This window comes from Drosophila santomea, chromosome X, assembly GCF_016746245.2.
Source record: "Drosophila santomea strain STO CAGO 1482 chromosome X, Prin_Dsan_1.1, whole genome shotgun sequence".
Lineage (NCBI taxonomy): Eukaryota > Metazoa > Arthropoda > Insecta > Diptera > Drosophilidae > Drosophila > Drosophila santomea.
In genome coordinates this window covers 18,571,525-18,594,216 of record NC_053021.2, presented here as the reverse complement: position 1 = coordinate 18,594,216, position 22,692 = coordinate 18,571,525, and the positions used below count along the sequence as shown (strand labels likewise).

General features: G+C 42.4%; 1 protein-coding gene across 3 annotated transcripts in view; it reads right to left on the bottom strand.

Moving 5' to 3' along the window:
• Positions 1-16,603: 16,603 nt before the first annotated feature.
• Positions 16,604-22,692, bottom strand: part of LOC120456613 (transcription factor Sp9) — a 28,959-nt gene continuing 22,870 nt past the window's right edge. For 2 of the 3 annotated variants that reach the window (XM_039643528.1, XM_039643529.1), the window contains 2 exons: positions 19,730-20,055; positions 16,604-19,313 (listed from right to left, as the gene is read on the bottom strand). In XM_039643528.1, coding sequence (XP_039499462.1) covers positions 17,591-19,313; positions 19,730-20,055 — 2,049 coding nt within the window. In that variant the 3' untranslated portion in view covers positions 16,604-17,590. The remainder of the gene's footprint in view (positions 19,314-19,729; positions 20,056-22,692) is intronic. The other variant, XM_039643531.1, reaches the window with a different exon arrangement.

The window sequence follows — 22,692 nt, the reverse complement described above, 5'->3', positions numbered from 1 at the left end:
GAATGAGATGGCTGGCTGAAGCGGCGGCCTTTCGCGATTGGATTGAAAGAAACTGAAAAAAAAAAACCGGCCCCGCTGGCGCACACACATCCGCACAACCAGCAACATTCACAGCAACCAACAAGCAGCAACCAGCAACCAGCAACCAGCAACATGCACACCAGCAACTAGCAACATGCAGCAACCGCAGCAGCAACAGCAACAGCAACAGCAGCAACACGCGGACAACGCCTTCCAACGTGACTGATTGCCACTTGGCACGCAAGCCAAAGGAAGCCAGCAACGTTGCCAAAGTTACTGCAGTCAGTGGTTTGGCTAAAAACTGAAATACCGCCCCCCCCCCACGTCCCCCTTCAGCGCAGCCCCTGCAAATGCCGCGCCATTGTGGCCAAAAGCAATGGCCGTCAAAAGCCGCTGTTGTTTACCATTTTGTGCGTGTGTGCTGCGTTTTATTTGCTGCTGGCATGCAAACTCAAGCCCCCTTTATTTTTTTTCTCTCATTTTTATTTCCAGCCACACCCGATCCTCAGGTTCGCTGGGGTAAAAAAGGAAAAAATGAAAACTGGTTAGATAGCAGGAGGGGGTGAGGGGGAAAACTCGTTGGATGCTCCACCAAGATGATTGACTTCTGCTGTTACACTTTAAGCAGCAGCCATTGCTGCCGTTGGGTACCAAATGCACGTGGATCGGCCAATTATAAAGGCGACTCTATAGGAGAGGAACCTTGTTGATAAGGTGTGAAATCAGAACATTCCAAAAATAATATATAAAACAAATACTAGCGAGTTAGGTGGCGAACATAAGTGGTGTTACTCACTCATCATTATTCGTTTACAATATTATTTAATTACGATTGTAAGCTAATAATGATTTGCATTATATTTTCTGTTTCATAATTAATGATTTTATAAACATAAACATATTTAAATGATTATCCTGTGGGATTTGAAGAAGCTACTTTGAAACATTTAAAGCTAAAGATCCTACTCAATTAGCATTCTTGCCTATCAGTTCCATTTGTGGCATCAATTTTGCCAAATAATTTATCTGTTTATCTTTATTGCGAGCCTGTCATATTACAGGGTATCTGAAGCTTCGTCCTGGCCAATTCCAGATCTTGTGGCCTTTGTGGCTTTTTGTCTCTGCCCGATTCCCGATTACCGATCAAGTCAGAAACTGGAACTGGGCATCAAACTGCTGCCGTTGTTATTGTAATTTTTTATGATAATTTGCGGAATTTTGTTTGCTGCCGTTGAGCGTGATTACAAGCATTGCACTCTTGGTCATCAAGCTGTTGTTTTTTTTTCATTTTTTTTCCTTCTTTTTTTTGGGCCGCAGGCACTGGGATCGGAGGCAGTGAATCGGAGTTGGCCAGTTTCCAGACTTGGGGCCATCGAAGCATTGTTATTAGGCGCATCTTATCGACAGGAAGCGATCATCGCACATTGGAATGGCCTCGGCTTCGACTTGGACTTGGACTTCGGTTTCGCAGCAGCACCCCCCTTTCACCGCCCTGAAAAAGGGGGGTGTTGGGGGTATAAGCCCCCCCCCTTTATTAACCCCCTTTTTATGAGTGCCACTGATTGCTGGCTGTGCACTTGTTGTTGCAGTTTGCTACGGCAGCAGCGTTGCCATTTGCAGTTGCAGTTGCTTATTAAATGGATTTCGTTGTATTATTAAGTTCTCTGGCATTCGTGGAAATTGTTACTTAGCCAGCAACTGGTTGTGGTTGTGGTTGTTTGTGCGGCTACAGTTGCTACTGCATTGCAGTGATACTCGCAATTTTCCATCTCGATTTGGCATTGTTCGTGCCCGAGCAGCACCATCCACAATCCGCCAATCCGGCAATCCGGCTATCTGGCTATCCGACAATCCAGCAATTCAACTGGGCCAAAACAGATGCCAGATACATTTAGTGGCTTTGTTTCGCTGGCTCCCCCGCCAAAGTGTGAATAAATGCATATTAATCTGGCGCTGTTTTGCCTTAATTATTTATCATTACTTGGTTTAGGCCAAGTAATTGCCAACTGCAAGTTTCCCTTTTTTTTCTTTTTCTGTTTCTGTTTAGGTTTTGTTTCGGTTTTTTTCTTTGCGCCAGCTGGAAAAAAATGGCAAATAGAGACGTTAGATTTGGACCAGAGATTTGGGGAAAATCACAGAGGAAAGTTGCAACTCAATTTTAGCTTAACTGCGTGGCTTTACACATTTTGCATTTTAAATGGTGTGAATTGCAACTTGAACTTTCATTTCATTGCTCACTGAATAGTTGTTATCATGAAGCTCAACTTTGATTCGATAACGAATTAATTTTCCTCCTAATATTATAAGTAATTTCTGCATTAGAAGCTACTCAGCAAAGTCTATTCACACGTTTAATCTTTGGAAATATTTTCTGCGTATTTCTAGGGACCTTTTCAATTATGACAGCGCCATTAGATCAATCATTCAGCTATTTGCACACAGCTTGAGTTGAGGGAATTACGCTGAAGGACCTCCTGACGACCTGAGAGGTCCTAGCACGTGCTCTTTGCCCGCCCCTCCCCTCCCCTCCTCCATCCTCCGGGGTAATCAATCTTTCAATTACTCAAACAGCGCGCGAAAATTACGCTTTTCATTTTGCTGGCTGGTTGACAGAGAGAGTGAAAGAGCGGCGAGGCAGTCGATAATAATTTTCAATGTTTTTTTTTGAAATCAAATTATTCGCCAACTGGCAACTGTTTTATTCCAGGCAGCTGCAGCAAGGACATAGTAGACACCGAGGACATGGCATTCTCGGGACAGGATGCTTGAAAAACGATACTCGCGCGCATTGTTGGCGATAATTATATAGTCGAGCGTCGATGTCGATCCAGCGCACCCAGATTCGCTATTCAGATTGGTGCGAGGAGCGATTGGTGCGGCTCCTGCGCACATGGGCACATGGCCATCCATCCATCAGGAAATCGGTGAATCAGCGAGTCGCAAGCACATGGCTTCCGCTCGCCAGGACACTCGAGACGCAGCACCAACAGCAGCAAGTTCCTGGATGGCACATAACATCCATCGCGGCACCCTGGGCTCTGATTTTTTGGGTGCTGTGAAAGCGCTTCCGGCCGGGCTCTATAATTATATTAGTGCGGAATTCAATGCCCGAAAAGGGTGCACTACTCACACACACACACACACACACGCACAAGACGAGGCGGCGAGTCCTGCGTCGAAAGTCCTGCGTAATTACGACAAATCACAGACAGCGTAATAGAATTCAAGAGCTAGTGCCAGATTTTACACAAGGAGAAATGTATTTCCGAAATTCATTAATTAGTTGAACAGATTAATCACTAAGTAATTTTAAAATATGCTGGAAAACGAAGAATGCATTTTAAAACATAAAATGCGATTGCTGACATATATATTCTTATAAGTATTTGCCTGCAGAAAACATGTCGAACTTCATTTGTTTCCTTAATAAATTTACCTGCTAAAGTTCCTTGGAAGATTTCTAACTAAAAGTACTTCCTGTTTGCCTCAAAAATAATGAAATTCTCATTTGTTTTAGCCATTGAAGTGCGTAAAATCGCTGCACTTAGGCAATCTGCAATTGGAAATTGGCTCACCCTAAATCCAGATTGCAGCAGTGTATTATTTGCCTTGGGTTTTCGCACACTTCCGCTTTGACATGTGACAGGCAGCGTGTCCTTGCACTACCCCCTACCCCCTCCCCTCCCCCCCACGCTACCTCCGCGACCGATGCCCATGTGCCGAGTGGGCGTGTCACGCCCGCCCGTCAAATGAATCGCTGCTCCCCACCTCCCTTTTCACAGGATGCAAAAACAACAAAAACGAATGAAAAAAAAAAAATGCAAGCAAAATAAAAGCAAGAGCAAAAGCAAAAAAAAAATAATAATAATAAAAACCCGCGCCAGAAATGGGCCGGCTGTCGAAGGTCCTGGCCGGGCTACTACAGCTCTTTGGGGGCGTGGCAGGATCCGGGGTTTTGCACCTCGTCATCGCCCCGCTCCTCGCCCCTCTTCCTCTCTTTTCCTACTGCTGCTGCTGCTGCATTTTAAAGGAGCTCGCTCGCGTTTGTCGCTCGTCGCACAATTGGCACGCCCGTCCCGCCTCCGCCGCCGCCTCCTGTTCGACTCTCTGCATCTCGCTGCCCAGCATCGGGCATGTCCTTTGTCCTTTGGCCAGGTCCTGTTAATGGCCCGGTCCTCTGGCTGCACAGCAAGAAAATTTTAGCACAAGCATCGCGCTCTTTGTATTTATTTTACAGAATTTTGCAAGCAACTTAGGTGGCAAATAAAAGTATAGATTATTCAAATCCGGCTTTAAAAAGGATAAAATTACAGACTTATATATTTTATTAAAATAGTGAAGTTGCTTTGCAATGTTAAAAAATAATTACAACAGATAAAATTGCTGTTCAATGTTATAAAATAACTACAATGAATAAAATTGCTTTTTATTGCTATAAAATAATTCAAATAGTGATCTATTGTTTGCTTTTATAAAATAAAATAATTATAAAATTATAAAATAATTACTATTGATAAAATTGCTGTTCAATGTTATAAAATAATTACAATAGTTAAAAGTACTGTTTCATGTTGTAAAATAATTAAAATAGATAAAATTGCTGTTCAATGTTTTAAAATAATAAATCTAAGAGTTAAAATAAATATTTGGATATTGAAGGTTTTACAAGCATTTGAAACTGGTTTAATGATTAGTTTATGGGTATCCCAAAAGGACTTTCATTTGATGCACTTATGCGAGGATTTACTTTAGTGTATACCACATTTATTTCAGTGTACCCACACAACATCACACGAACTGAAGTACGCACCAGCGTTCCATGGAACGTGTCGACCTAATCAGCTGCGCGTTGTCCTCGTTCTCGTCCTCGTAATCCTTTTTGTGCATGAATACATATGGATACGGAATGGAATAAAATCATAAGGCTGCACTCCCGTTCCGCCCATTTTGGCCCTCGCTTGCGGGGGCGTGGCCAGTTGGCTGCATAATTGTGTGGGCGCTGATACACTTAAAAATTTTACTAGAAAACAGTAAACCCATTTGACAATCTCTTCCGCATTTGCTGCTAATGCGGATCAGATCCTTTAACAGCAATTCGTCCTGGGGCGGAGTTTCCATTGTGGGTGGGTCGCAGTTATGACAGCCTAATATGAAGGATTATTGGGGGATTCGCCGGAAATCTTTTACGAATTGGCTTACGATGGCATTTGGGTATTAACATTAAATGGTTGCTAGTTGGGTACGCAGAAAAGTGGGGGAGGACCAAAAGGGGTGTTGTAATGCTGTTTCTAAGAGCTCTTAAATATGCCAACAATTGATTTGTAATTATTTGCATAAAACCTCTTTACAACTTGTTCAATATATAACACAACATATTGTGTACACGAATAATAACAAATTTATACTTATCGCAATATATTGAAAACCTTCTTAAATTATTAAATAAATAATATCGCACATTAAACTAAGCATATATGTATGTAGTTTCTAAATCTGTATGTATAAATTAGTTTTAAGGTTCGTATAAAAAGTAAAGTGCATTTAAAGATAACCTTAGATATATTTTCTCTTTTTTTTATAAACACTTTAAATATATAACCTATATTATTTATATATAGCTGCCTGATAAATAGAATCCAGAGAGACAGACTGAGGCCATCTGGGAAAAATGGAGCATCCCCTTGAATCGATTGACTGACTGCGGCATTTGGGCCAAGTTTTGTGGCCAATGGTTTCGACCTGGCCTGTACTTATCGCAATTACACGGTGGCAACTTGCCACAGCAAGTGGCACGTTGCACATCAAAGTGCGTGCGTCTCGCCGCATTAAAAGTAGACAAATAGCACAATAATATATTAAATGGTAAAAACACAGTAAAAAAAAAGGTAGAAAAAGGGTTGCCAGGTGCGTGACAACGAGATGAGAATGAAAATGCGCTCGTCTGCCCGTTGACGTTTTCTTCGATTGCACGCATATGGCTTATGGTTGATTATAGATACTACTACTACTTTACTAGTTTTTCGTACCGCACTCGAAATGCGTTTTTCAATTTGCAGTTAAATGGCAGTTAGAAAAGTACACGCGAACCCTGAGATACAGCCGTCTTTGACTTCTCCGTTGACCGCAAGGGCGATTACCAAGGTCCATCAAGCATGGCAAAAAATGGGGGAACAAACTAAAAAAAAAATATACAAAAAATAGTTTACAATAAAAAGAAAACAAAACAAAAAAAACTGGTCTAAAAAAATAGATGGCAAATGGGGAGGCAGATGGCCAAACAGATTGGTGGGCCAAGAAAAAGAAGCCGAGCTAAGTGAAGCCAATCGGCGGTCGTTGTTTGCCACAACAAACAATCGTTGGTTGGCCAGCGGAGGGTTAAGCCATCTGCCCTCTCGCTCGCTCCCGCGGCCAGGCCATCTCTTTCGCACACGGTCTCCAACTATGCGTATCATCCATCCATGGGACTCTTGCTTCACATGAAAGAAAGAAAAAAAAAGCGAGGGAAACAAAACGAAATATATAGATAGATAGATATATAAACTGATTATTAACTTTAACCGCGTAATTACAGGAGGAGGCGGTCTGGGGGCGTGGCACTCGTTCCGTTGACAGTTTTTTCTTCTATTTTTGTTCCCCATTTGTATCTCCAGTCAGTCATTGTCATATGGTTGGTTATAATATACTATATCTGAAAAAAAGCCACTCATTCCCATTCGCATTTTTCACATTTTCCATTATAATTTTTGTATTCAATTTTTTGTCGTTTTTTGTACGTTTCGTTTATTAGCCATAATCACATAGGAGACGAGCAATGTTTATTTAATTTCGCTCATTGTTGTCTGTTTATTATTATTTTTTTTTTTTTTTTTTTTTTTGTTGTTGCGCTATGGCTATAATATAATCAGGGGGCCGTGGCACGCCCACTTTGGTCAGCGTTTTGTCGAACATTTTGCGCACAAACGTTTAATTTTTTTCGTATTTCTTTTGTTATTCGATTTGTTATGGTTCTTTTTTTTATTCGCGATGTTTGCACAAATTATATGTTGTAAACAAATCCCACAAAAAGTAATACAAACCTGCACTGGTCGTATATATTTAAGGGTTTAACTAAACCTGTAATCAAAAAACATAGGCCTAACAGTCCTTGAACTTGGAATATTAAACAAAATAGCCAGAAATAATTGAAATTCACTACTTGATTATTCTAATTATGCTTCATGAATAAATATTTTTAAAATAATATATATATATATAATTTATCCAAGCTTTAACTAAGCTCACTTCATGTTAGTAGCAAATAATAAATATTATCCTATGCTTGCAATTATAATTTGTTAATTATGCATAATGTTGCCAAAGTTTTGGGCCACTCAGGCGATTCGCTTTGCATGCCAAAACAAAATCGAATTATGAATTATGCAAAAAATAAAAATAAAATAAAATTTATAGAAAGGGGAATGTCCGGAATCAGTCAAGTGTACATAATGCGTCGGTTTATTCATGGGAAGTCGATTGAAAACGTGGATAAATGCCAATTGTGCTGAAAGTTCGTTAAGCAATTAAAAAGTTTGACAAAACACAACGAAATTAACGCACAAACACATCAGGCGCGATTTTCAATTTAAGCATTTGTATTTATATCCTTTTTCTGCATATACATATACATACATATATATATAAATAACCCCCCGGTTTTTGGTTAAATTGTTTTGTTTGCTTTTATAGTTTTACTACAGCGAGCGAAGGACATTGAATGCATGCATATGTGGGGACCACATGCTGTGCATGCTCCTTTGTTTGCCACCGATCCTTTTGGCCAGGACACTTCTGCGGTTAGCCAGGGCGGTGGGGTAGGGGAATGGAATGGAGATGAGGAAGTAGCAGAAGCAGCAGCAGCAGCAGCAGCAAAGGATCGCAACTCGAGGGATGCAGCATCATGCCAAATGCAATCTGGCCGATCGATTCGATCGATCAGACAAATGCCAGGCGACCGAAAACTGACAGCCATTATCATCGTTTATGGGGATTTACGAGCCCCTCTCTCTCTCTCTGTGCCATCGGCAATTGTGTGTGCGGAAAATGGGAAATGCACAATTGGAAAATGGGAAATGCACAAATGGGCAGAGGGTTTTCGACCCCCCCCCCCCCCCCCCCCCCCCCCCCTCTGGCCGTGATTTGTCACTGTGAAAATTTGTCAGCGCATGTCGCGTAATTAGAAGGCCTCGAGCACAACAACTGCAAAACGGAGTTTTGGTAATTCGGATTTTGGAATTTTCCTTTAATTGATAAATTGTGTCGCATGCTGCGTTGTCCTCGACGCCGACCGCACAGCCATTGTGTCGCTGGACTCGGGAGACAGGGATCCAGGATGCAGGGATTCAGGACACAGGATTCAGGATTCAGGATTCAGGATACAGGACTACGGGTGCCGAACTCTGAACTGCGGACTCTCATTGTCAGTTGCGTAAAGTTGACATTTATGCGTGTTATTGTCTGTCCCCTCGACGATTGAGCGTATCAATTACTTGGGCAAACACAATCGAGTCCGCAGTCCTTCATAAAGGACTTTGACTTCTGTGTGCCAGTTTGTCTGCTATTTGTGTCCTTGTTGTAACTTTTTATTATTTTCCCCTCTTGCCTCTCACTTTTTGCCTGGCCATTTATGGCCGTGTCTATTGTGCGGCCAGCATAGGAATCTGTATGTCCTTTTTAATATTTCTTATCTTTCTTTACTTTTTTTTTGTCTGCTTTGCCCACCGGTAACTACTTCCTGGAAGTCTCTATTACACTGAAAACTTACTGGCCACAGGCGGCTCCTTTGAGGGAATCTGGGAAATAAGAGCGGTCAGGTCGAACAAAAGGCTAAACAAACTTTGCCTCAAGTTGCAACAATCAATTGGAAAAACTAGGCATTTTGTCAACAATTAATATACCAAATTGCAAGTTCAATGAAATGCAAACAAAGTTGCGATTTTAATTACAACAGAGATATAAATATAGGGTTATACATTTCACGATTTTTAAGTTAACATAAAATTTAGCATATTAAGACGTTAAATATTTGATAAGTAATAAACAGTTTAAAAATGCACAGATTATTTCTTATAAGGCTTAAAAACTATTCTTAACAAGCACAACTGTTTAACAAAAGCCCAGGAATGAATAACAGGCACTTCTTCTGCGCCTTTCTGTCTCTTTAAAATGACTTTTAAATATATATATATACTTGTATGTATTTGTTAGAATTTTCCACAATTATCATTTTCAGCAGCGCTGTGCATGTGTGGATAGTTAGTTGTTGGCCATTGTGGGATAGTTAGATACCAAGTAACTTGCATGCGGGGACATTTGTGCGGCGGCCTTTGGCAAATTGCAAGGCAAGTCGATACGAATCGATTTGAATCGAATCGAATCGAATGGAATGGAATGAAATGGAAACAAATCGAATTCGCTTTAACTACCGCCAGTGCACACAAAACGACAATTGCCGATCATTTTCTAATTAAATCATTAAACTTAATAGCCACTTGTCTCGGAGGCGAGTGGTCGACCAGAATGCCAACGACATGAGTCGTCGATTTAGAATGGCCAGCCAGGGAGCTTAGAACGTGGAGAATGGGTTGTGAATAGTCCTTTCTGAGCACCCAGGACACTGGTCAACTGTTGTCCAGGTGTAGTTTCATTATTTCATTCCCTTACCCGCCAGATTTCTGATTCTGATGATTAATGCTAAATGGATTATGTCAAATTGCGTAAATGCCACGGGGTTCTTTTTGCCCCTGCGGCTCACATTGTCCTCTGTGTGACTGGCAAAATTCAATTACCGCAGTCTCAACTCGGTCCATCGTTCTGGTATTTTGAACTTTTCTTTAAATTAGCTGCTCGCTGGCACCACACAAAAATAGTTGACAGTCAGCGCACAGATTTCCGGCGCAAATTATTCTGCTTGAACGGCCAACGACAAATGATTTTCATTAGGATTGCGGAGTGCGGAGAATGGGGAAGTTTTTTCAGAATTTTCAGAAAGGAAACTGGAAGGAAGTCAGGGGCTATTAATTTTGAAATGGTAATGGTTAAAAAATTTCAAGTAGAATTTGGGGTTTAGATAGACTATCTTGTAATCATTTAAATTATTTTGTAGCGGAGTGAAATCAGAATGTACAGAAATAAAAGATATTTAAGTAAGTGTTTAAGTGAGGTAATTTTTAAATAATTCTCAAAATCTCTTAAAAAACTGTTGTTAGTTCTTAAAATTCCGTTAAAATGTACTGATTTCAGCTTATTCATATGCCGCAATTAGCTAATTTGGGCTGATTTTCCAAATTGTGCGATTTCTTTCAACTTTAATAACACGACCAGCAACTGAAATCAGGTGACCAGGTGGGCGGATTGGACTTTTCCAAGGGCTTTTCACCGGTCGGCAATTTGTTGCACAATTCTATTTACGTAAGCAGAGCCGATGACTGCAGGCGAGGATCGACACGCGATGCAGTGCATCGGTAGTGGAACCCACACATCTGTATACACCACACAAAACACATGCACATCGCTTGAATTACAGGGACTGCGATTGGGAATCGGACAACTGGCCAGGTTTCCCAACTCAAAGGAGCAACAAGGAGCATACAGTTGACGAGGAGCTGAAAAGTGGACGCGTGGAGGAGGTGAAGCGGCATCGAAAAACTTTTGCAGCTCTATAATTTCCACATAAAGGAAACTGAAAAATAATTATTAATGTGGCACATTTTTTATAAATGCATATGTATAGTATTTTTGTTTTTTTTTTTTTTATTGTGGCACCTCGTTGTGGCCATCGAATCCTGCTGAATAATTGAGAATGTCCTGCGGCGTTGGTGCGAAAGGCATGTGCGATACGATTTAAAATTTCCCAGGACACTCTTCTTTACGTGGGGTATTCGTATTTATGTGCTGGTAATATTTTTGATAAACAATTGGCGGACAATTAGTTAGCAGAAAGGAAGTCATAGATAGGAATTAGATCTTATGTAAATCATATACTTACTTTTAAATAGCTTTTTAACTAATATTTGAGCAAAGCATTTCCACACTCGCAACTTTGCTACAAAAACATATAAATACTCTCAATATTCGTTAGGGTATCAAAGTGTAGGGTAACCGATGGTCAAGACTTTGAATTTGTTTACATCGCTCGTTAGCCGCATTTACTTTTTCGGTTTTTGTTACCAACTTTTCTTGAATGTTTTACCATAATTGTTGTTGGTCTTAACAAGCTACACGACAGCAGCGTCAAACCGCAAAATATTCATGAGGACACATCACACGTAAAGCAACGGAGAAAAAAACACAAAAGGACTGCAATGAGATATCCAGAAAACTAGAGAAAAAACCAAACGAAACTAATTGTAATACCTTTCATTTGAAAAATATTAATTATAAAGCACGGATATTTTCAACTGCCAGCTGTGGACATGTGGAATTTCTGATCCGTTTTTCCACATTTTTTCATTTTTTTTTTTTGTCGGCTTAGAGTACTAATTTCTTTTGGGTTTTCACGAATGCAATGTTGACAAGTGGGCGTGCCTCGATATGGGAAAAATAAGAGTGTAATATGGAAACGGGGCTAATTGTGAGAATTCGGACAAGTTGTGCGCGGGGAAATCTGATAAAAACATGTCCAAAAACACATGTTGCCAACAACCTTTTTATTTTTTGTATTTTCTATATATTTTTTTTTTTTTTTGTGAAACCGAAGACTTATATTAGCAGGGAATGGCATTGGGAATCATCATCTAATGTGCGGATGATGGATGATAAGCCGACAAAATAGCTCGACACTCTCGCACTTCCTGTGCTCCTTTTTTATATTCGCATTCCCATCTCCCAGCGCGTCGTCTCCCGTTTCATCAATGGAAACTATATTATTGCAGCGTGGGAGCTCCAGGAGATCCCGGCCAGGATCAGGACAGGTACTGCTGCTCCTGCACCCAAACGATTACACATACAACATACATACTACAAACAACATGCTACATACACAACCTAACTATGTGAATGAAGATTCGCTCTGACACACGATACGACTTCAAATGGCGAGGAGCAAGGAACCAAAAAAAGAAAAAGAAAAGGAAGCAAAGGACAGGACAGGACAGGACCAGACAGGAGACACTCGCTCGGGTGCAGAGCAAGGATAATAACGAGGCTAATAGACGGTATCGAATTTAACTCTAGCAGATAATCATCTTCGGGCCAAGGTAATTGTCTAAGGATACTTGACGCTGGGCCGGCAAGTGTCCTCCGCCGAGGTTAAGGAACTCCCAGCTCTTTCTCAACTCTTTGTATATCCTTTTTGGGACTTTTTTTGGGTGCCGGTTCCTTTTGTCCTTTGTCCTCTGGCCTTGCGTGTCTTTGGGCTCCCCTCGTCCTCCTCCTTCCTGCCAGTTGGCTGCAATGAACCGGAGCAGATCCAATCTGACGTAATTAAATGCAACTATCTGCCATCGATGGAGGCGCAGCTAGCAGGCAGGATCCTTGCCTAATATCCTTTCCGCGATTGCGTGCCACAATTAAATGGCATTTGGAGTTTCGAAAATACGCGCTCAATTATTTACACACAAACGCGATATCCAAACTATAAAGTAAATATAAAGTAAATCATCTAAAGTATAAAAAATATGGAATACTCTGATTGTTATAGCAGAAATTGTATCTGCTTAATATAGTTTAGGTACATGCGAATTTTGATGAACCCCATCTTTGAATATGTAGCATTCTGTTCAGTCGCCATAAGCCAATCCTCACTGTACTGGCACTTTCTCAGCCAAAAACCCGCCAAGTGCGACTGACAGTAGTGGGAACTCAACCCTTTCGAAACTTCCGCTCAAACGCACGCAGTCGTATGATAGCCAAATGATAGGTTCGTCAATTGGAGACGCAGTCGAAATTAAATATTACCATTCGAAGAGTTGTTAACGAACTTATTAGGAGCTAGGGGAGTGCCATGCCAGATAAGTAACCATATACAGATATATACCACATACATGTATATATATATTGAATACTGTGCGGCATATTCGTGTATCTCTGGCAAACAACAGAAGCAGAACTTTCCGTCGAACAGATAGGTACACTTCTCGAGTACATTAAATAATTGCTATATGAGTGGATTGGGTGGTGAGGAGAGTGGGTTTGAAAGGGGTAAAGGGGGTGAAGGGGGTGAAGGGGTTCAAAAAGGGGGCGGACTGTACTGAGGGGAGGTTCAGGCTGTGGCTATGGCTATGTCATGTGGCTGGGCCAAGCGACTAATTGAGCAATTAGTGGCTAAAAAGGCAACAATTGAGGCCATTTGCTGGGAAACCTGCGGGGAATTCGTAATGACTGCAAATGAATGGGAGAAGCCTTTGCGAGCACACCTTAAAGGTCGAGAAGTTTTGTTATACTATATATCTATCCATTTTGCAGCTCTCTATTTCAAGCACTTCAAATCCCTTGAAAATGACAGTTTCAGTAGCATCAAGCCAGTGTGAATCTCTCACTCAAAAAGACACATTGATATATTTACTATAATATAATATGCTTAGCCTTATACCATGCAATCCAGCTGCAGAACAAGATATCCATATAAATTCATTAATTTTCCAGGCAATGATACAGTGACAACTCACACCGTGGAAAATGGTAACCGCAGGATAACAAATGCCATTTGCTTGAATGTTATTGCGGCCACAACAACGCAACATTTTGTAATCAGAGGCCACAAAAAGTCGATATGTATATATAGGGATATGGATATGGATATGGATATAGACGAAGGGAAAGAGCGTCGCAATCGCGTCGACAGTTAATGAGATTAAAACACCCAGCGGGTATCCTTATTGCTCTTGGTCCTGGTTATCCTGGCCCAGCGGGATATAACCGAATTGCGCAGTGCCGCACCAAAATTGAGAAGTCAAATCGAGAAGTGTGGGGCTGGAGGAGGGGCAGATGGAAGGAAATGCGGGGAGGAGTCAAAAAAAGGAACTCAGAGGGAAATAGGGAATGCGTGGAATCCGAGACGAGAGCGCTGCATAAATCACTGCCATAAATTAGTTGGCTTTTAATTACGATTATTATGCTGATAATAGGGCGCATTTAACGCGCGATAAACATAAATAATCGTGTCAAATGCAAACAGATGTCGAAACAAGATGACAACGGCGATGCTCCAAACAACTTCAGCAACTCCAAATCACGGAGTCTCCATTCAGGCGACGACTAAAGATTTAAAAAGATTAAGTTGAGCTCTACCGACTCTTCTAATGCCGTGTAATATTTATTTCAATGGGATTTTAGCTCTATAATTACACATCTTTATTTCCTTTAATTAAAAGCCATTTGTAAATATTTATTTAATTAAATCTTTATTATAGAAAACAACATCACCTATTGAAAATAGGTTACTAAAGTATCTAAAGTTATTTTTTATAAGGAGCGCCCGTCATACCCCATTTTATCGATTATTGCCTACAGGGTATGCAAATATTTTCTGTGCGCGGTTCATTTTTTTGCTTAATGAAAACAATGTGTGAACAAGATTTGTGAACGGGGGCAGTCGGGGGGCGTGGCAACCATTAAAAGATTCCTGGGATGCCTGAAACATCTCGGCGTTGACACCGTCTTGGAGTTTTTGGAGTTTTGGGGATTGGATACATGGGCTCTGGAACTGGCAATGGGAGTGGGAATCAGAATGGAAATGGGTATGGGAATGGGAATGGGTGTGGAACTGATGAGGATCTCGTTTCTGGCGCCTAACTCCGCTCAAATGTGTGAAAATCATATTTTAATTAAAGTTGGCTGCTAATGATTTTGTCAGCGCCACAGTGTCGCTCGTTTATCATCGTCGCCAATCCTTTGGCCCCACTCAACTGCAGGACTACCTTGGTCTTTTCGGCTCCTCTGCCACTATACAGATATACAGATATGTATATAGATACAGACCATGTCCTTTGCAAGGCGATGCCAAACGCATGTCCTTTCCTTTGTTTTATGTCTCTGCTAGCTATCTCTTTTTTCACATGCCCCCTCCTTTTGTGTTTGTATTTTTCATTATTTTAATTTACAACTTGCTCTGGCACTCTTTTGAAATCCGAATCCTGCACATTGGTAGTGGGTGAGCATGGGGATGAGTTGCCCAGCAGGATGCGGCTACCATGTGACACACAATACCCAGAAAACAGAAGTCAAGGATTTCGAAATGAGAGAGAGAGTTGCCTCATTTCAATTCACCGCACTTGAGATTCCTTCGAGGAACACTTACCAAACGTTGCGTATGATTTATGCCACGAATACCAAACCTTTTTTAACAAATTTGAGCACATTATTGGATAGCATTTTCACAGATAAATGACAGCAATCACTAAACTTAGATATTTGTTTAAAACATCTTCAAAGTTTGTTTGTTTAGCAATATGCTTGATTTCGAATGCCCAGTTAAAATTCATTTAGGTAGTAAATATAAATGTACAAATACTCATTTTTTTTATATTTAGGTAGTAAATATAAATGTACAAATACTCATTTTCTTTATATTTAGGTAGTAAATATAAATGTGCAAATACTTATTTTATCTTTTCCAATGGCTTTAGCCGCATCTGTAAGTGCAAACCATAATTTTTCATGGCTTTAAGTGAGCAGCAGCAAGAGGGCTTTCCATTAATTCTCCGTAATGTGGAGAGCACTCATCGCCCAGTTTGCCCATCGCGGGCAGAACGTTATTCATTTGAATCTTGAATTCATTGCCCTGGCAAATTGTTTTTGGCCCCCGGGCGACCACACCCCCACCGAGGGGATGTCAAAACACCAGCGGGTAAAATAACTGCGCAGCTTAATCCACTTCTGAATGATAAAAGGGGGTTGTTGATCGGAACGTTAGAAACAATCTGCACCCACTTGACGGGTGAGAAGAATCTGTTCCACCGGAGTGCGAGGGTGCCTTTTAGCCACGGTAATAAAATTTAAATCACCCACACACATCAGGATATCAGGACATCAGGGCAACCAGGACAACCAGGACATGAAGGGAACCCAGGGTCGACCTTTTAGCCCCCTTCGCACAACCTTCCATTCTCGATTGAGAGCGTTAAATGTCGTTAACGACCAGATGAAACGGCATGAGGAGATTTTGGAGTACAGGAAGTCCAGCAGTTCGGCAGCATCCCCAACCAAAAAAAAAAAGAAAAACAAAATCAAATCCGAGTATAAACCACCCTCAATCAGATAAACATATTTTACGCTTATTCGCAGATACAAAGATTGATTTACCAAATTGATTCTGCCCATCCAAATCCACACAGATACTTTCCCAGCCCACCCACTTTTCCCATTCCCCTTTTTATTTTTGACAAATAAAATCGGAATCGCAGCGTTTTGTTGTACATTTATTTTGAATGAAATTTAAATAGTTTATTCGTATTTTAAATAATTAATTTACATAGACAAAAAAAAGTAATCGAAGATGATAAATTGCTGATGCGGCCCACGTTTCGCTGGACTGGCCAAATCCAATTTGCATTTTGCATTTTGCATCCGTGCTTCATTTTTGTGTGTGTGTGTGTGTGTGTGTGTGTGTGTGTGTGTGTGGTGCTAAGTATCTAAGTATCTGCTCTAAGCCTAGTTCAAATAAAACAACAAAACACATTTAGTTAAGGTTTAGCTTGGGTTTTCTCTTCTGCTTCTTTTCTTCCATCATTTTTTTTTTCGTTTAGTTTAGTTTAGTTTTAGTTTTAGTTGGGATCGATTAAAGCACTAGCGTCTAAGATATCCTCGTTCGATGGGGTTAGCAAAAATAAATGAGGGACATATGCTAATTTACAAGGGCTAGAGTTTCAATTTCCCCCCCTGCATTCTTGATTTTTGTTTTCTCTTTACAATTTTGGTTCGCTCACACTTCATAATTGGACTAGAAATATATTTATGATGTTCCCCCCGTTCAATATCCATATACATATATATTTTATATCAATATATATATATATATTTTTTTTGTTTTAGGTGTCTTCGTTTAGAATTGCATAATGGTTCTTATCTCGTTTTTAAAGGTTTTTTTTTTGTTTTTGTGGTGCTCGAAGCTTGTCTCTTGGTTAATGTCGTATATAATGCTTAGTACCTATTAAAAAAAAATTACATATCCATAGGGCTAGTTAAAAAAAAATAAAAAAAAATCGCTCTCCTTTTTTTTTTTCTCTCACTGTGATAACTAGATAGTCTAGAAAATGGCTTATTCTACAAATAGGCTATAAGCAATATATTTATATTCATATATTTATATTTATATATATATATATATATTTTGTAATATTTTACTTTCAGTTTTAGTTTAGTGCTGGGATTAGCGCGATAGACACATAGAGCGGGCGTTTCTTTTCAAATATATATTTACAGACATCTGCTGGCTATATGTACAACCGCAAGATAGAGCTTCAAATCAAAATGATATCGCTTTTGTATATGCTATGTACTATATATATACTACATATATACGTAGTACGTGGTATTCATGGTGTGGAACCCTTGCGCTGCTTTAGTTGGTGAACAGGAAGGGTCCCAGCGATCCTCAAACCATTGGTGGCTTGATATCCACAAGGGAGCTGGGATCCAGACCGGGTGAGCCACCGGTGGCCAGGTGGTGCGAGTGGTGGGCATGGTGGTGCAGGTGATGGGCATGTGGATGCTGCTGCTGGCCAAATTGCTGATGATGATGCTGCTGCTGCTGTTGCTGGTGGTGTTGTTGCTGCTGATGCTGCTGCTGTTGATGTTGCTGCTGCTGCTGCTGCTGCTGTTGATGCTGCTGCTGCTGCTGCTGTTGCTGCTGATGCTGCTGCTGCTGGTGGAGCATCACCGGCGAACCGCCCGCGGCGACCATCTGGTGCGGCGTGGCCAGGTGCAGACCGCCGCCCAGCAGGCTGCTGGACGTGCCATTGGCGCTGTGCGCGTGCAGCGAGGTCGGGGTGCCGGGATGGCTGCCAGAACCGGATACGGAACCGCTAACGGAACCGCTTGAGCCACCGGAATTGGAATTGGAATTGGAGCTACCCCCCGTACCGGATCCAGATCCCGCTCCGGTGGTCACCGATCCCGATACCGCTAACGTACCAGCACCAACTGATCCAGAACTGGCGCCACCCCCGCCGCCACCGGCCCCGCCCGTCTGTTGGCCACTGCCCACGCCGCCCAGCCCGTTGGACTCGCCCGACTGGTTGGCGGCCTCCTCCGAGTCGCTACACGACTCCGAGGAGCCCTTCTTCAGCCCACCATTATGGCCATTGGCCTGGTGATTGGCCGTGCCATTGTGCGTCTTCACGTGCTTGGCCAAATGGTCGCTGCGCATAAAGCGCTTGTTGCACACGGGGCATGCAAAGCGCTTCTCGCCGGTGTGCGTCCTCAAATGCCGTTGCAGCTCGTCGGAGCGTGTGAAACGCTTGCCGCAGAACAGCCAGTTGCACACAAAGGGACGCTCGCCGGTGTGCCACCGCAGGTGAGCCTTCAGATGCGATGTCTTGCCATACACCTTGCCGCAGCCGGGTATGTGGCACGAATGGATGTTCTTCTTGCGCAGATGAACGCCAGCGGGCCCCAAGCGTTCCGCCTCCTGGCAGTTGGGACAATCGCAGGTGGCCCGTCCGGCATAACGCCTCTGGGATCTGGGTGATGGTGTCGATGATGTGCCACCCTGTGGTGAGCCGCCCGCTGCCGCTGCCGCTGTCGCCGCCGCTGCTGCCGCCGCCGATGGTGAACTGTGCGGCAGTGAGAAGCCGCCCATGCCCACGCCCACGCCCACACCAACGCCCACACCCTGGCCGGGCAACATGCTCTTGTAGGTGTCCTGGAGCAAATGCTGTCCCGATCCCAACAGCGAATGACTCAATGCGGAGCTATAGTTCTCGCTCGCATAGTTGGCCATGGTGGAGTGCATGCCCGCACCACCCATATCCAGCCACGAACCGGCGGCACTGTGCATGTCCCACCAGCCGGAATTCACGCTGGCCGCCTCCTTGTGGGTGACCGCATTGAAGGGCCAATCGTACGGATGACGGGAGTAGACACCGCCAAAGGCAGCCGCACCGGCCTCCACTTTACCCAGCAGACCCTGGTGCATATGATGGTTGTCCATGTTCGATGTGGAGGTGTTTGGAAAGTACAAATCACCGCCATAGGCAGCTGCCACCGCAGATGCCGTTGAGGATGATTGTGATCCGGTGGCGGAGGAGGAGGAGCCGGTGGAGCCCCCGCCCACCGCCGCGCAGGAGGAGGCCAGGGGGCGACTGTAAGGATAGATGCTGAAATTACTCGCGAGTCGTATAGGGCCAGCTGCTGCGGCTGTCCGCGCACAGCGCTCCAGGGGATTCCCCCCCCTTACCACTCAAAAGGGGTGGTCAGGTGGTGGGTGGATGGTAGTCTATGAAAGTTATGTCCTCTACAAAATATACTGCTTTTATACGGATCTATCTACTACTACTATTTACTATCTTGGAATTATCTGCATTTAATAAACACGTATATTTTATTCTGATAATCTGTTTTCTTTTCCATGAAATGTCCCTTTTATAAAATATATTTTATTTAATATTTAATAGCAATTTAGTGCTTAATGCACAGTAAACTCTAGGCAAACCTAACCTCCAGAATGCCCCATCCACCCACCGTCCACTGGGGGAATCCCTGCTGGATCGCTGTGCGCCGCCTGTCTGCTTACCTAGCTGTGATGTTCACCATGGTGCTGGCGCTGGAGGAGAGGCTCCTGGAGGACTGGCCACCACTCGAGCCGCTGGAGCTGGACGAACTGGCCGCTGAGATGGCGCAGGGCGAGTGCTGGCCAGCGCTGCTGCCGCCGCCACCGCCGCCGCCTCCTCCGCCGGAGGAGCCACTGGAACCGGCTGCCGGCGAGTTGGGACTCTTCTTCCACGGATGGAAGCCCTTGCCCACAGCGGCGTCGGCCAGCGGGGGCGGGGATTTGTTGGAGAGCTTGTTGCACTGGGCGGCCAGCATGGCCAGCGGAGTTCCCCTCAAGCTGGGATGATCCTGTAAGGATACAAAAGAATTATGAGCTAGACATTACAATATGTTTTAATACCAATAACTAGTTTGCTAAAAAAAGGCATTAACATTTGGATTAATATCAACAACTAGTTAAAATCAAAATTTGTATTTCTAAACATAGTAAATATATAAACATGTTTCCCATTTCTTATATGCACTTTATATCACTTCGAACTCAACCGCACACATTTTTGTTAAACATTTCCCATGGGAATGCTTGCATTTCTTAATTAACTGCCGTTCGCGCGAATTTGCAAATTACTTAAATGCGAATTAGTCGAGCTCAATTTCGCTTCCTGCCCGATTTTGCTTTTGCTTTTGGTTTTCTTTTGTTTTGTTTGGTTTGGCCAACGGTTTCTAATGTCTGTCTGTCTGCTGCTGCTGCAAGAGGGCCAAAAGGGCAGGCCGAGAGGGCCAAGAAGCCAACAGCAAGAGCAACAGCAACCCACAAAATTAATTCGCCACGTAAATCAAAACTGAAATTCCCTTTTAGCGCTGCGAATGAGCCGCGATTTTATGGTCCCTGGCGTTCTGGAGATACTCTTTTTCGGCAGCAAAGAGTTGAGACGACTGCTAACAAATATTAAAAAAAATATATAACAAATATTTGACAATTACCAAAAAAGTTAAGACGATGTATTGAATTGGTTGTGCAACAAAGTATATTAAACCACATTGTAAAATGTCTTATTAATTTGTATTCAAGAACTTTAGTTACTTGATTTTTCAAACGCCTATCTTATAGTCTTTCAAGAGAAACAACTTTATTTTCATTTATTAAATAACATTTTTAATATACTCCTATTTTTTCTAGAGTATGACCCATTCGACTATACAGTAAATGCCTTTTCTCCCACAGACATTTATAATCGAGAGCTGCGTTTTTGGGAGGAAGTCATTAAAAGTCGGCTCGATTCCGGGGCTAAGTCCTTGGCCAAAACTAATTTTCAATTCCGCTTTTTGTCTAGCGGCGAATGCGGCACTTGTTTTTACTCCGTTTCTCACTCGAAAATTGCTGCCTGATTGACGAAGGTCGAAGGATTTCTCTAGAGAAGGATTCTCCCAATCTGTGGTCTCTGCGGATTGGATCCTCGTCAAACACATTTCATGCCTGCCAGCTGCTTGAGTTGTTGCTGCTGGATAACAACTTGGCACAACAACCACGACGGCAACAATAACAATAACAATAACCATAATAAAAGCAAAAACAAAAACAACAGCCAGAATTGTCAACAACAAGTTGAACAACTTTGGCAATACGGTAAAAGTTGTTCAATCAAGCGCCACAATATATTTGCACATATTATACACTGATCCAAAATTAATCGGCCATCCATCGATTACCAGGGAAATGAGTCTATTTGAATTTGAATTTGAATTTCCACCTTGCACAAAGTGCAACTTGTTCTTGTTTATTATTGGCTTTAATATTTGCAAAACGGGTTGGGTTATGCTAACAATCGGTTTTAGAAGGCTGGAATATATTTAAGTAATATCTTATAATCAAACTGCATATGAGAAACTTTAAGAAGTACTATAGGTACGGTAATTAAAGTCTACAGCTTTGCGCCTTTTTTTCTCCTCTTTTGCAACCAATTATTTGTTTGAGTGCATTGTGGCCATTGCCCAGTAGTCGTGGCCTCGTCGAGTTGTCCAAAAAAATTAAGTTAATAGTTTACTGACTCGAGTCGGCCGATTTACAGTTGCCTAGTTTCGAGCTTTTACCGTTTTCGTTGCCGATTTTCGTGTGCAGGGGGTTGGGTGGGTGCAGTGGTGCGGTGGTGCAATGGTGCAGTGGTGCAGTGGTTTTTATGGTGGCTCAGTGGATTGCTGTGGCAACCAGCAATCAGCCGGAGATCGGGATCAGAGAGCCTCCGCGGAAGCTGCTATTTTGGCCAGTAATTGGCCACTCCAGAAATTGAGAGGAAAGGCAACGACGCTGGCGAATCTGGGGAATCCCCCTTACTACCGCCCACCTAACCATACATATACATATGTATACCTATATATGTATGTATGTACATATATTGCATTTCCTGACTTTCTGTGGATCTGCTTTGTGGCACGTTTATGTCGCTGCCGCTTTTTCAATTGCAAGTCCGCTCATCTCCCGCATCGGACAGGTGCTTTGGCAGCCTAATGACATCACCCATTCGAATCGTGAGGTTCCTGGTTCTCCTGGATCTTCTGGATATCTGGATATCCAGCCACCGAACTACTTTGGCCCCTTAGTCGAACAAAATAAAAAGAAAAACAAAAAACGGAAAAACCCAAACGAAGTCAGGCCAAAAAAAGCACACACTTAATTGGAGCAATTTCAACGTCGTGCAACTGCGCGTATGAGTAATGGCTGTTGTGCCAGTGTGTGTATGTGTAAGCGAGTGTGTGTGTGTTGGATAAATTATACAAAATGATATCGGGGCAGGCAAGTCAGTTAGTTAGTTAGTCAGTTGGTCAGCTAGTCAGTCAGGAGAGACTGGGGCAAATTAAAATGCAACTCGATTTGATTAATCGATCAGACTTTTGATGCAAGTGGCTGAAAAAATTTTATGATCTAGAGATTATGTGTTGGGGGGATATAATATAGTCTTACGACTATATAATAATCTTAGCATGAAA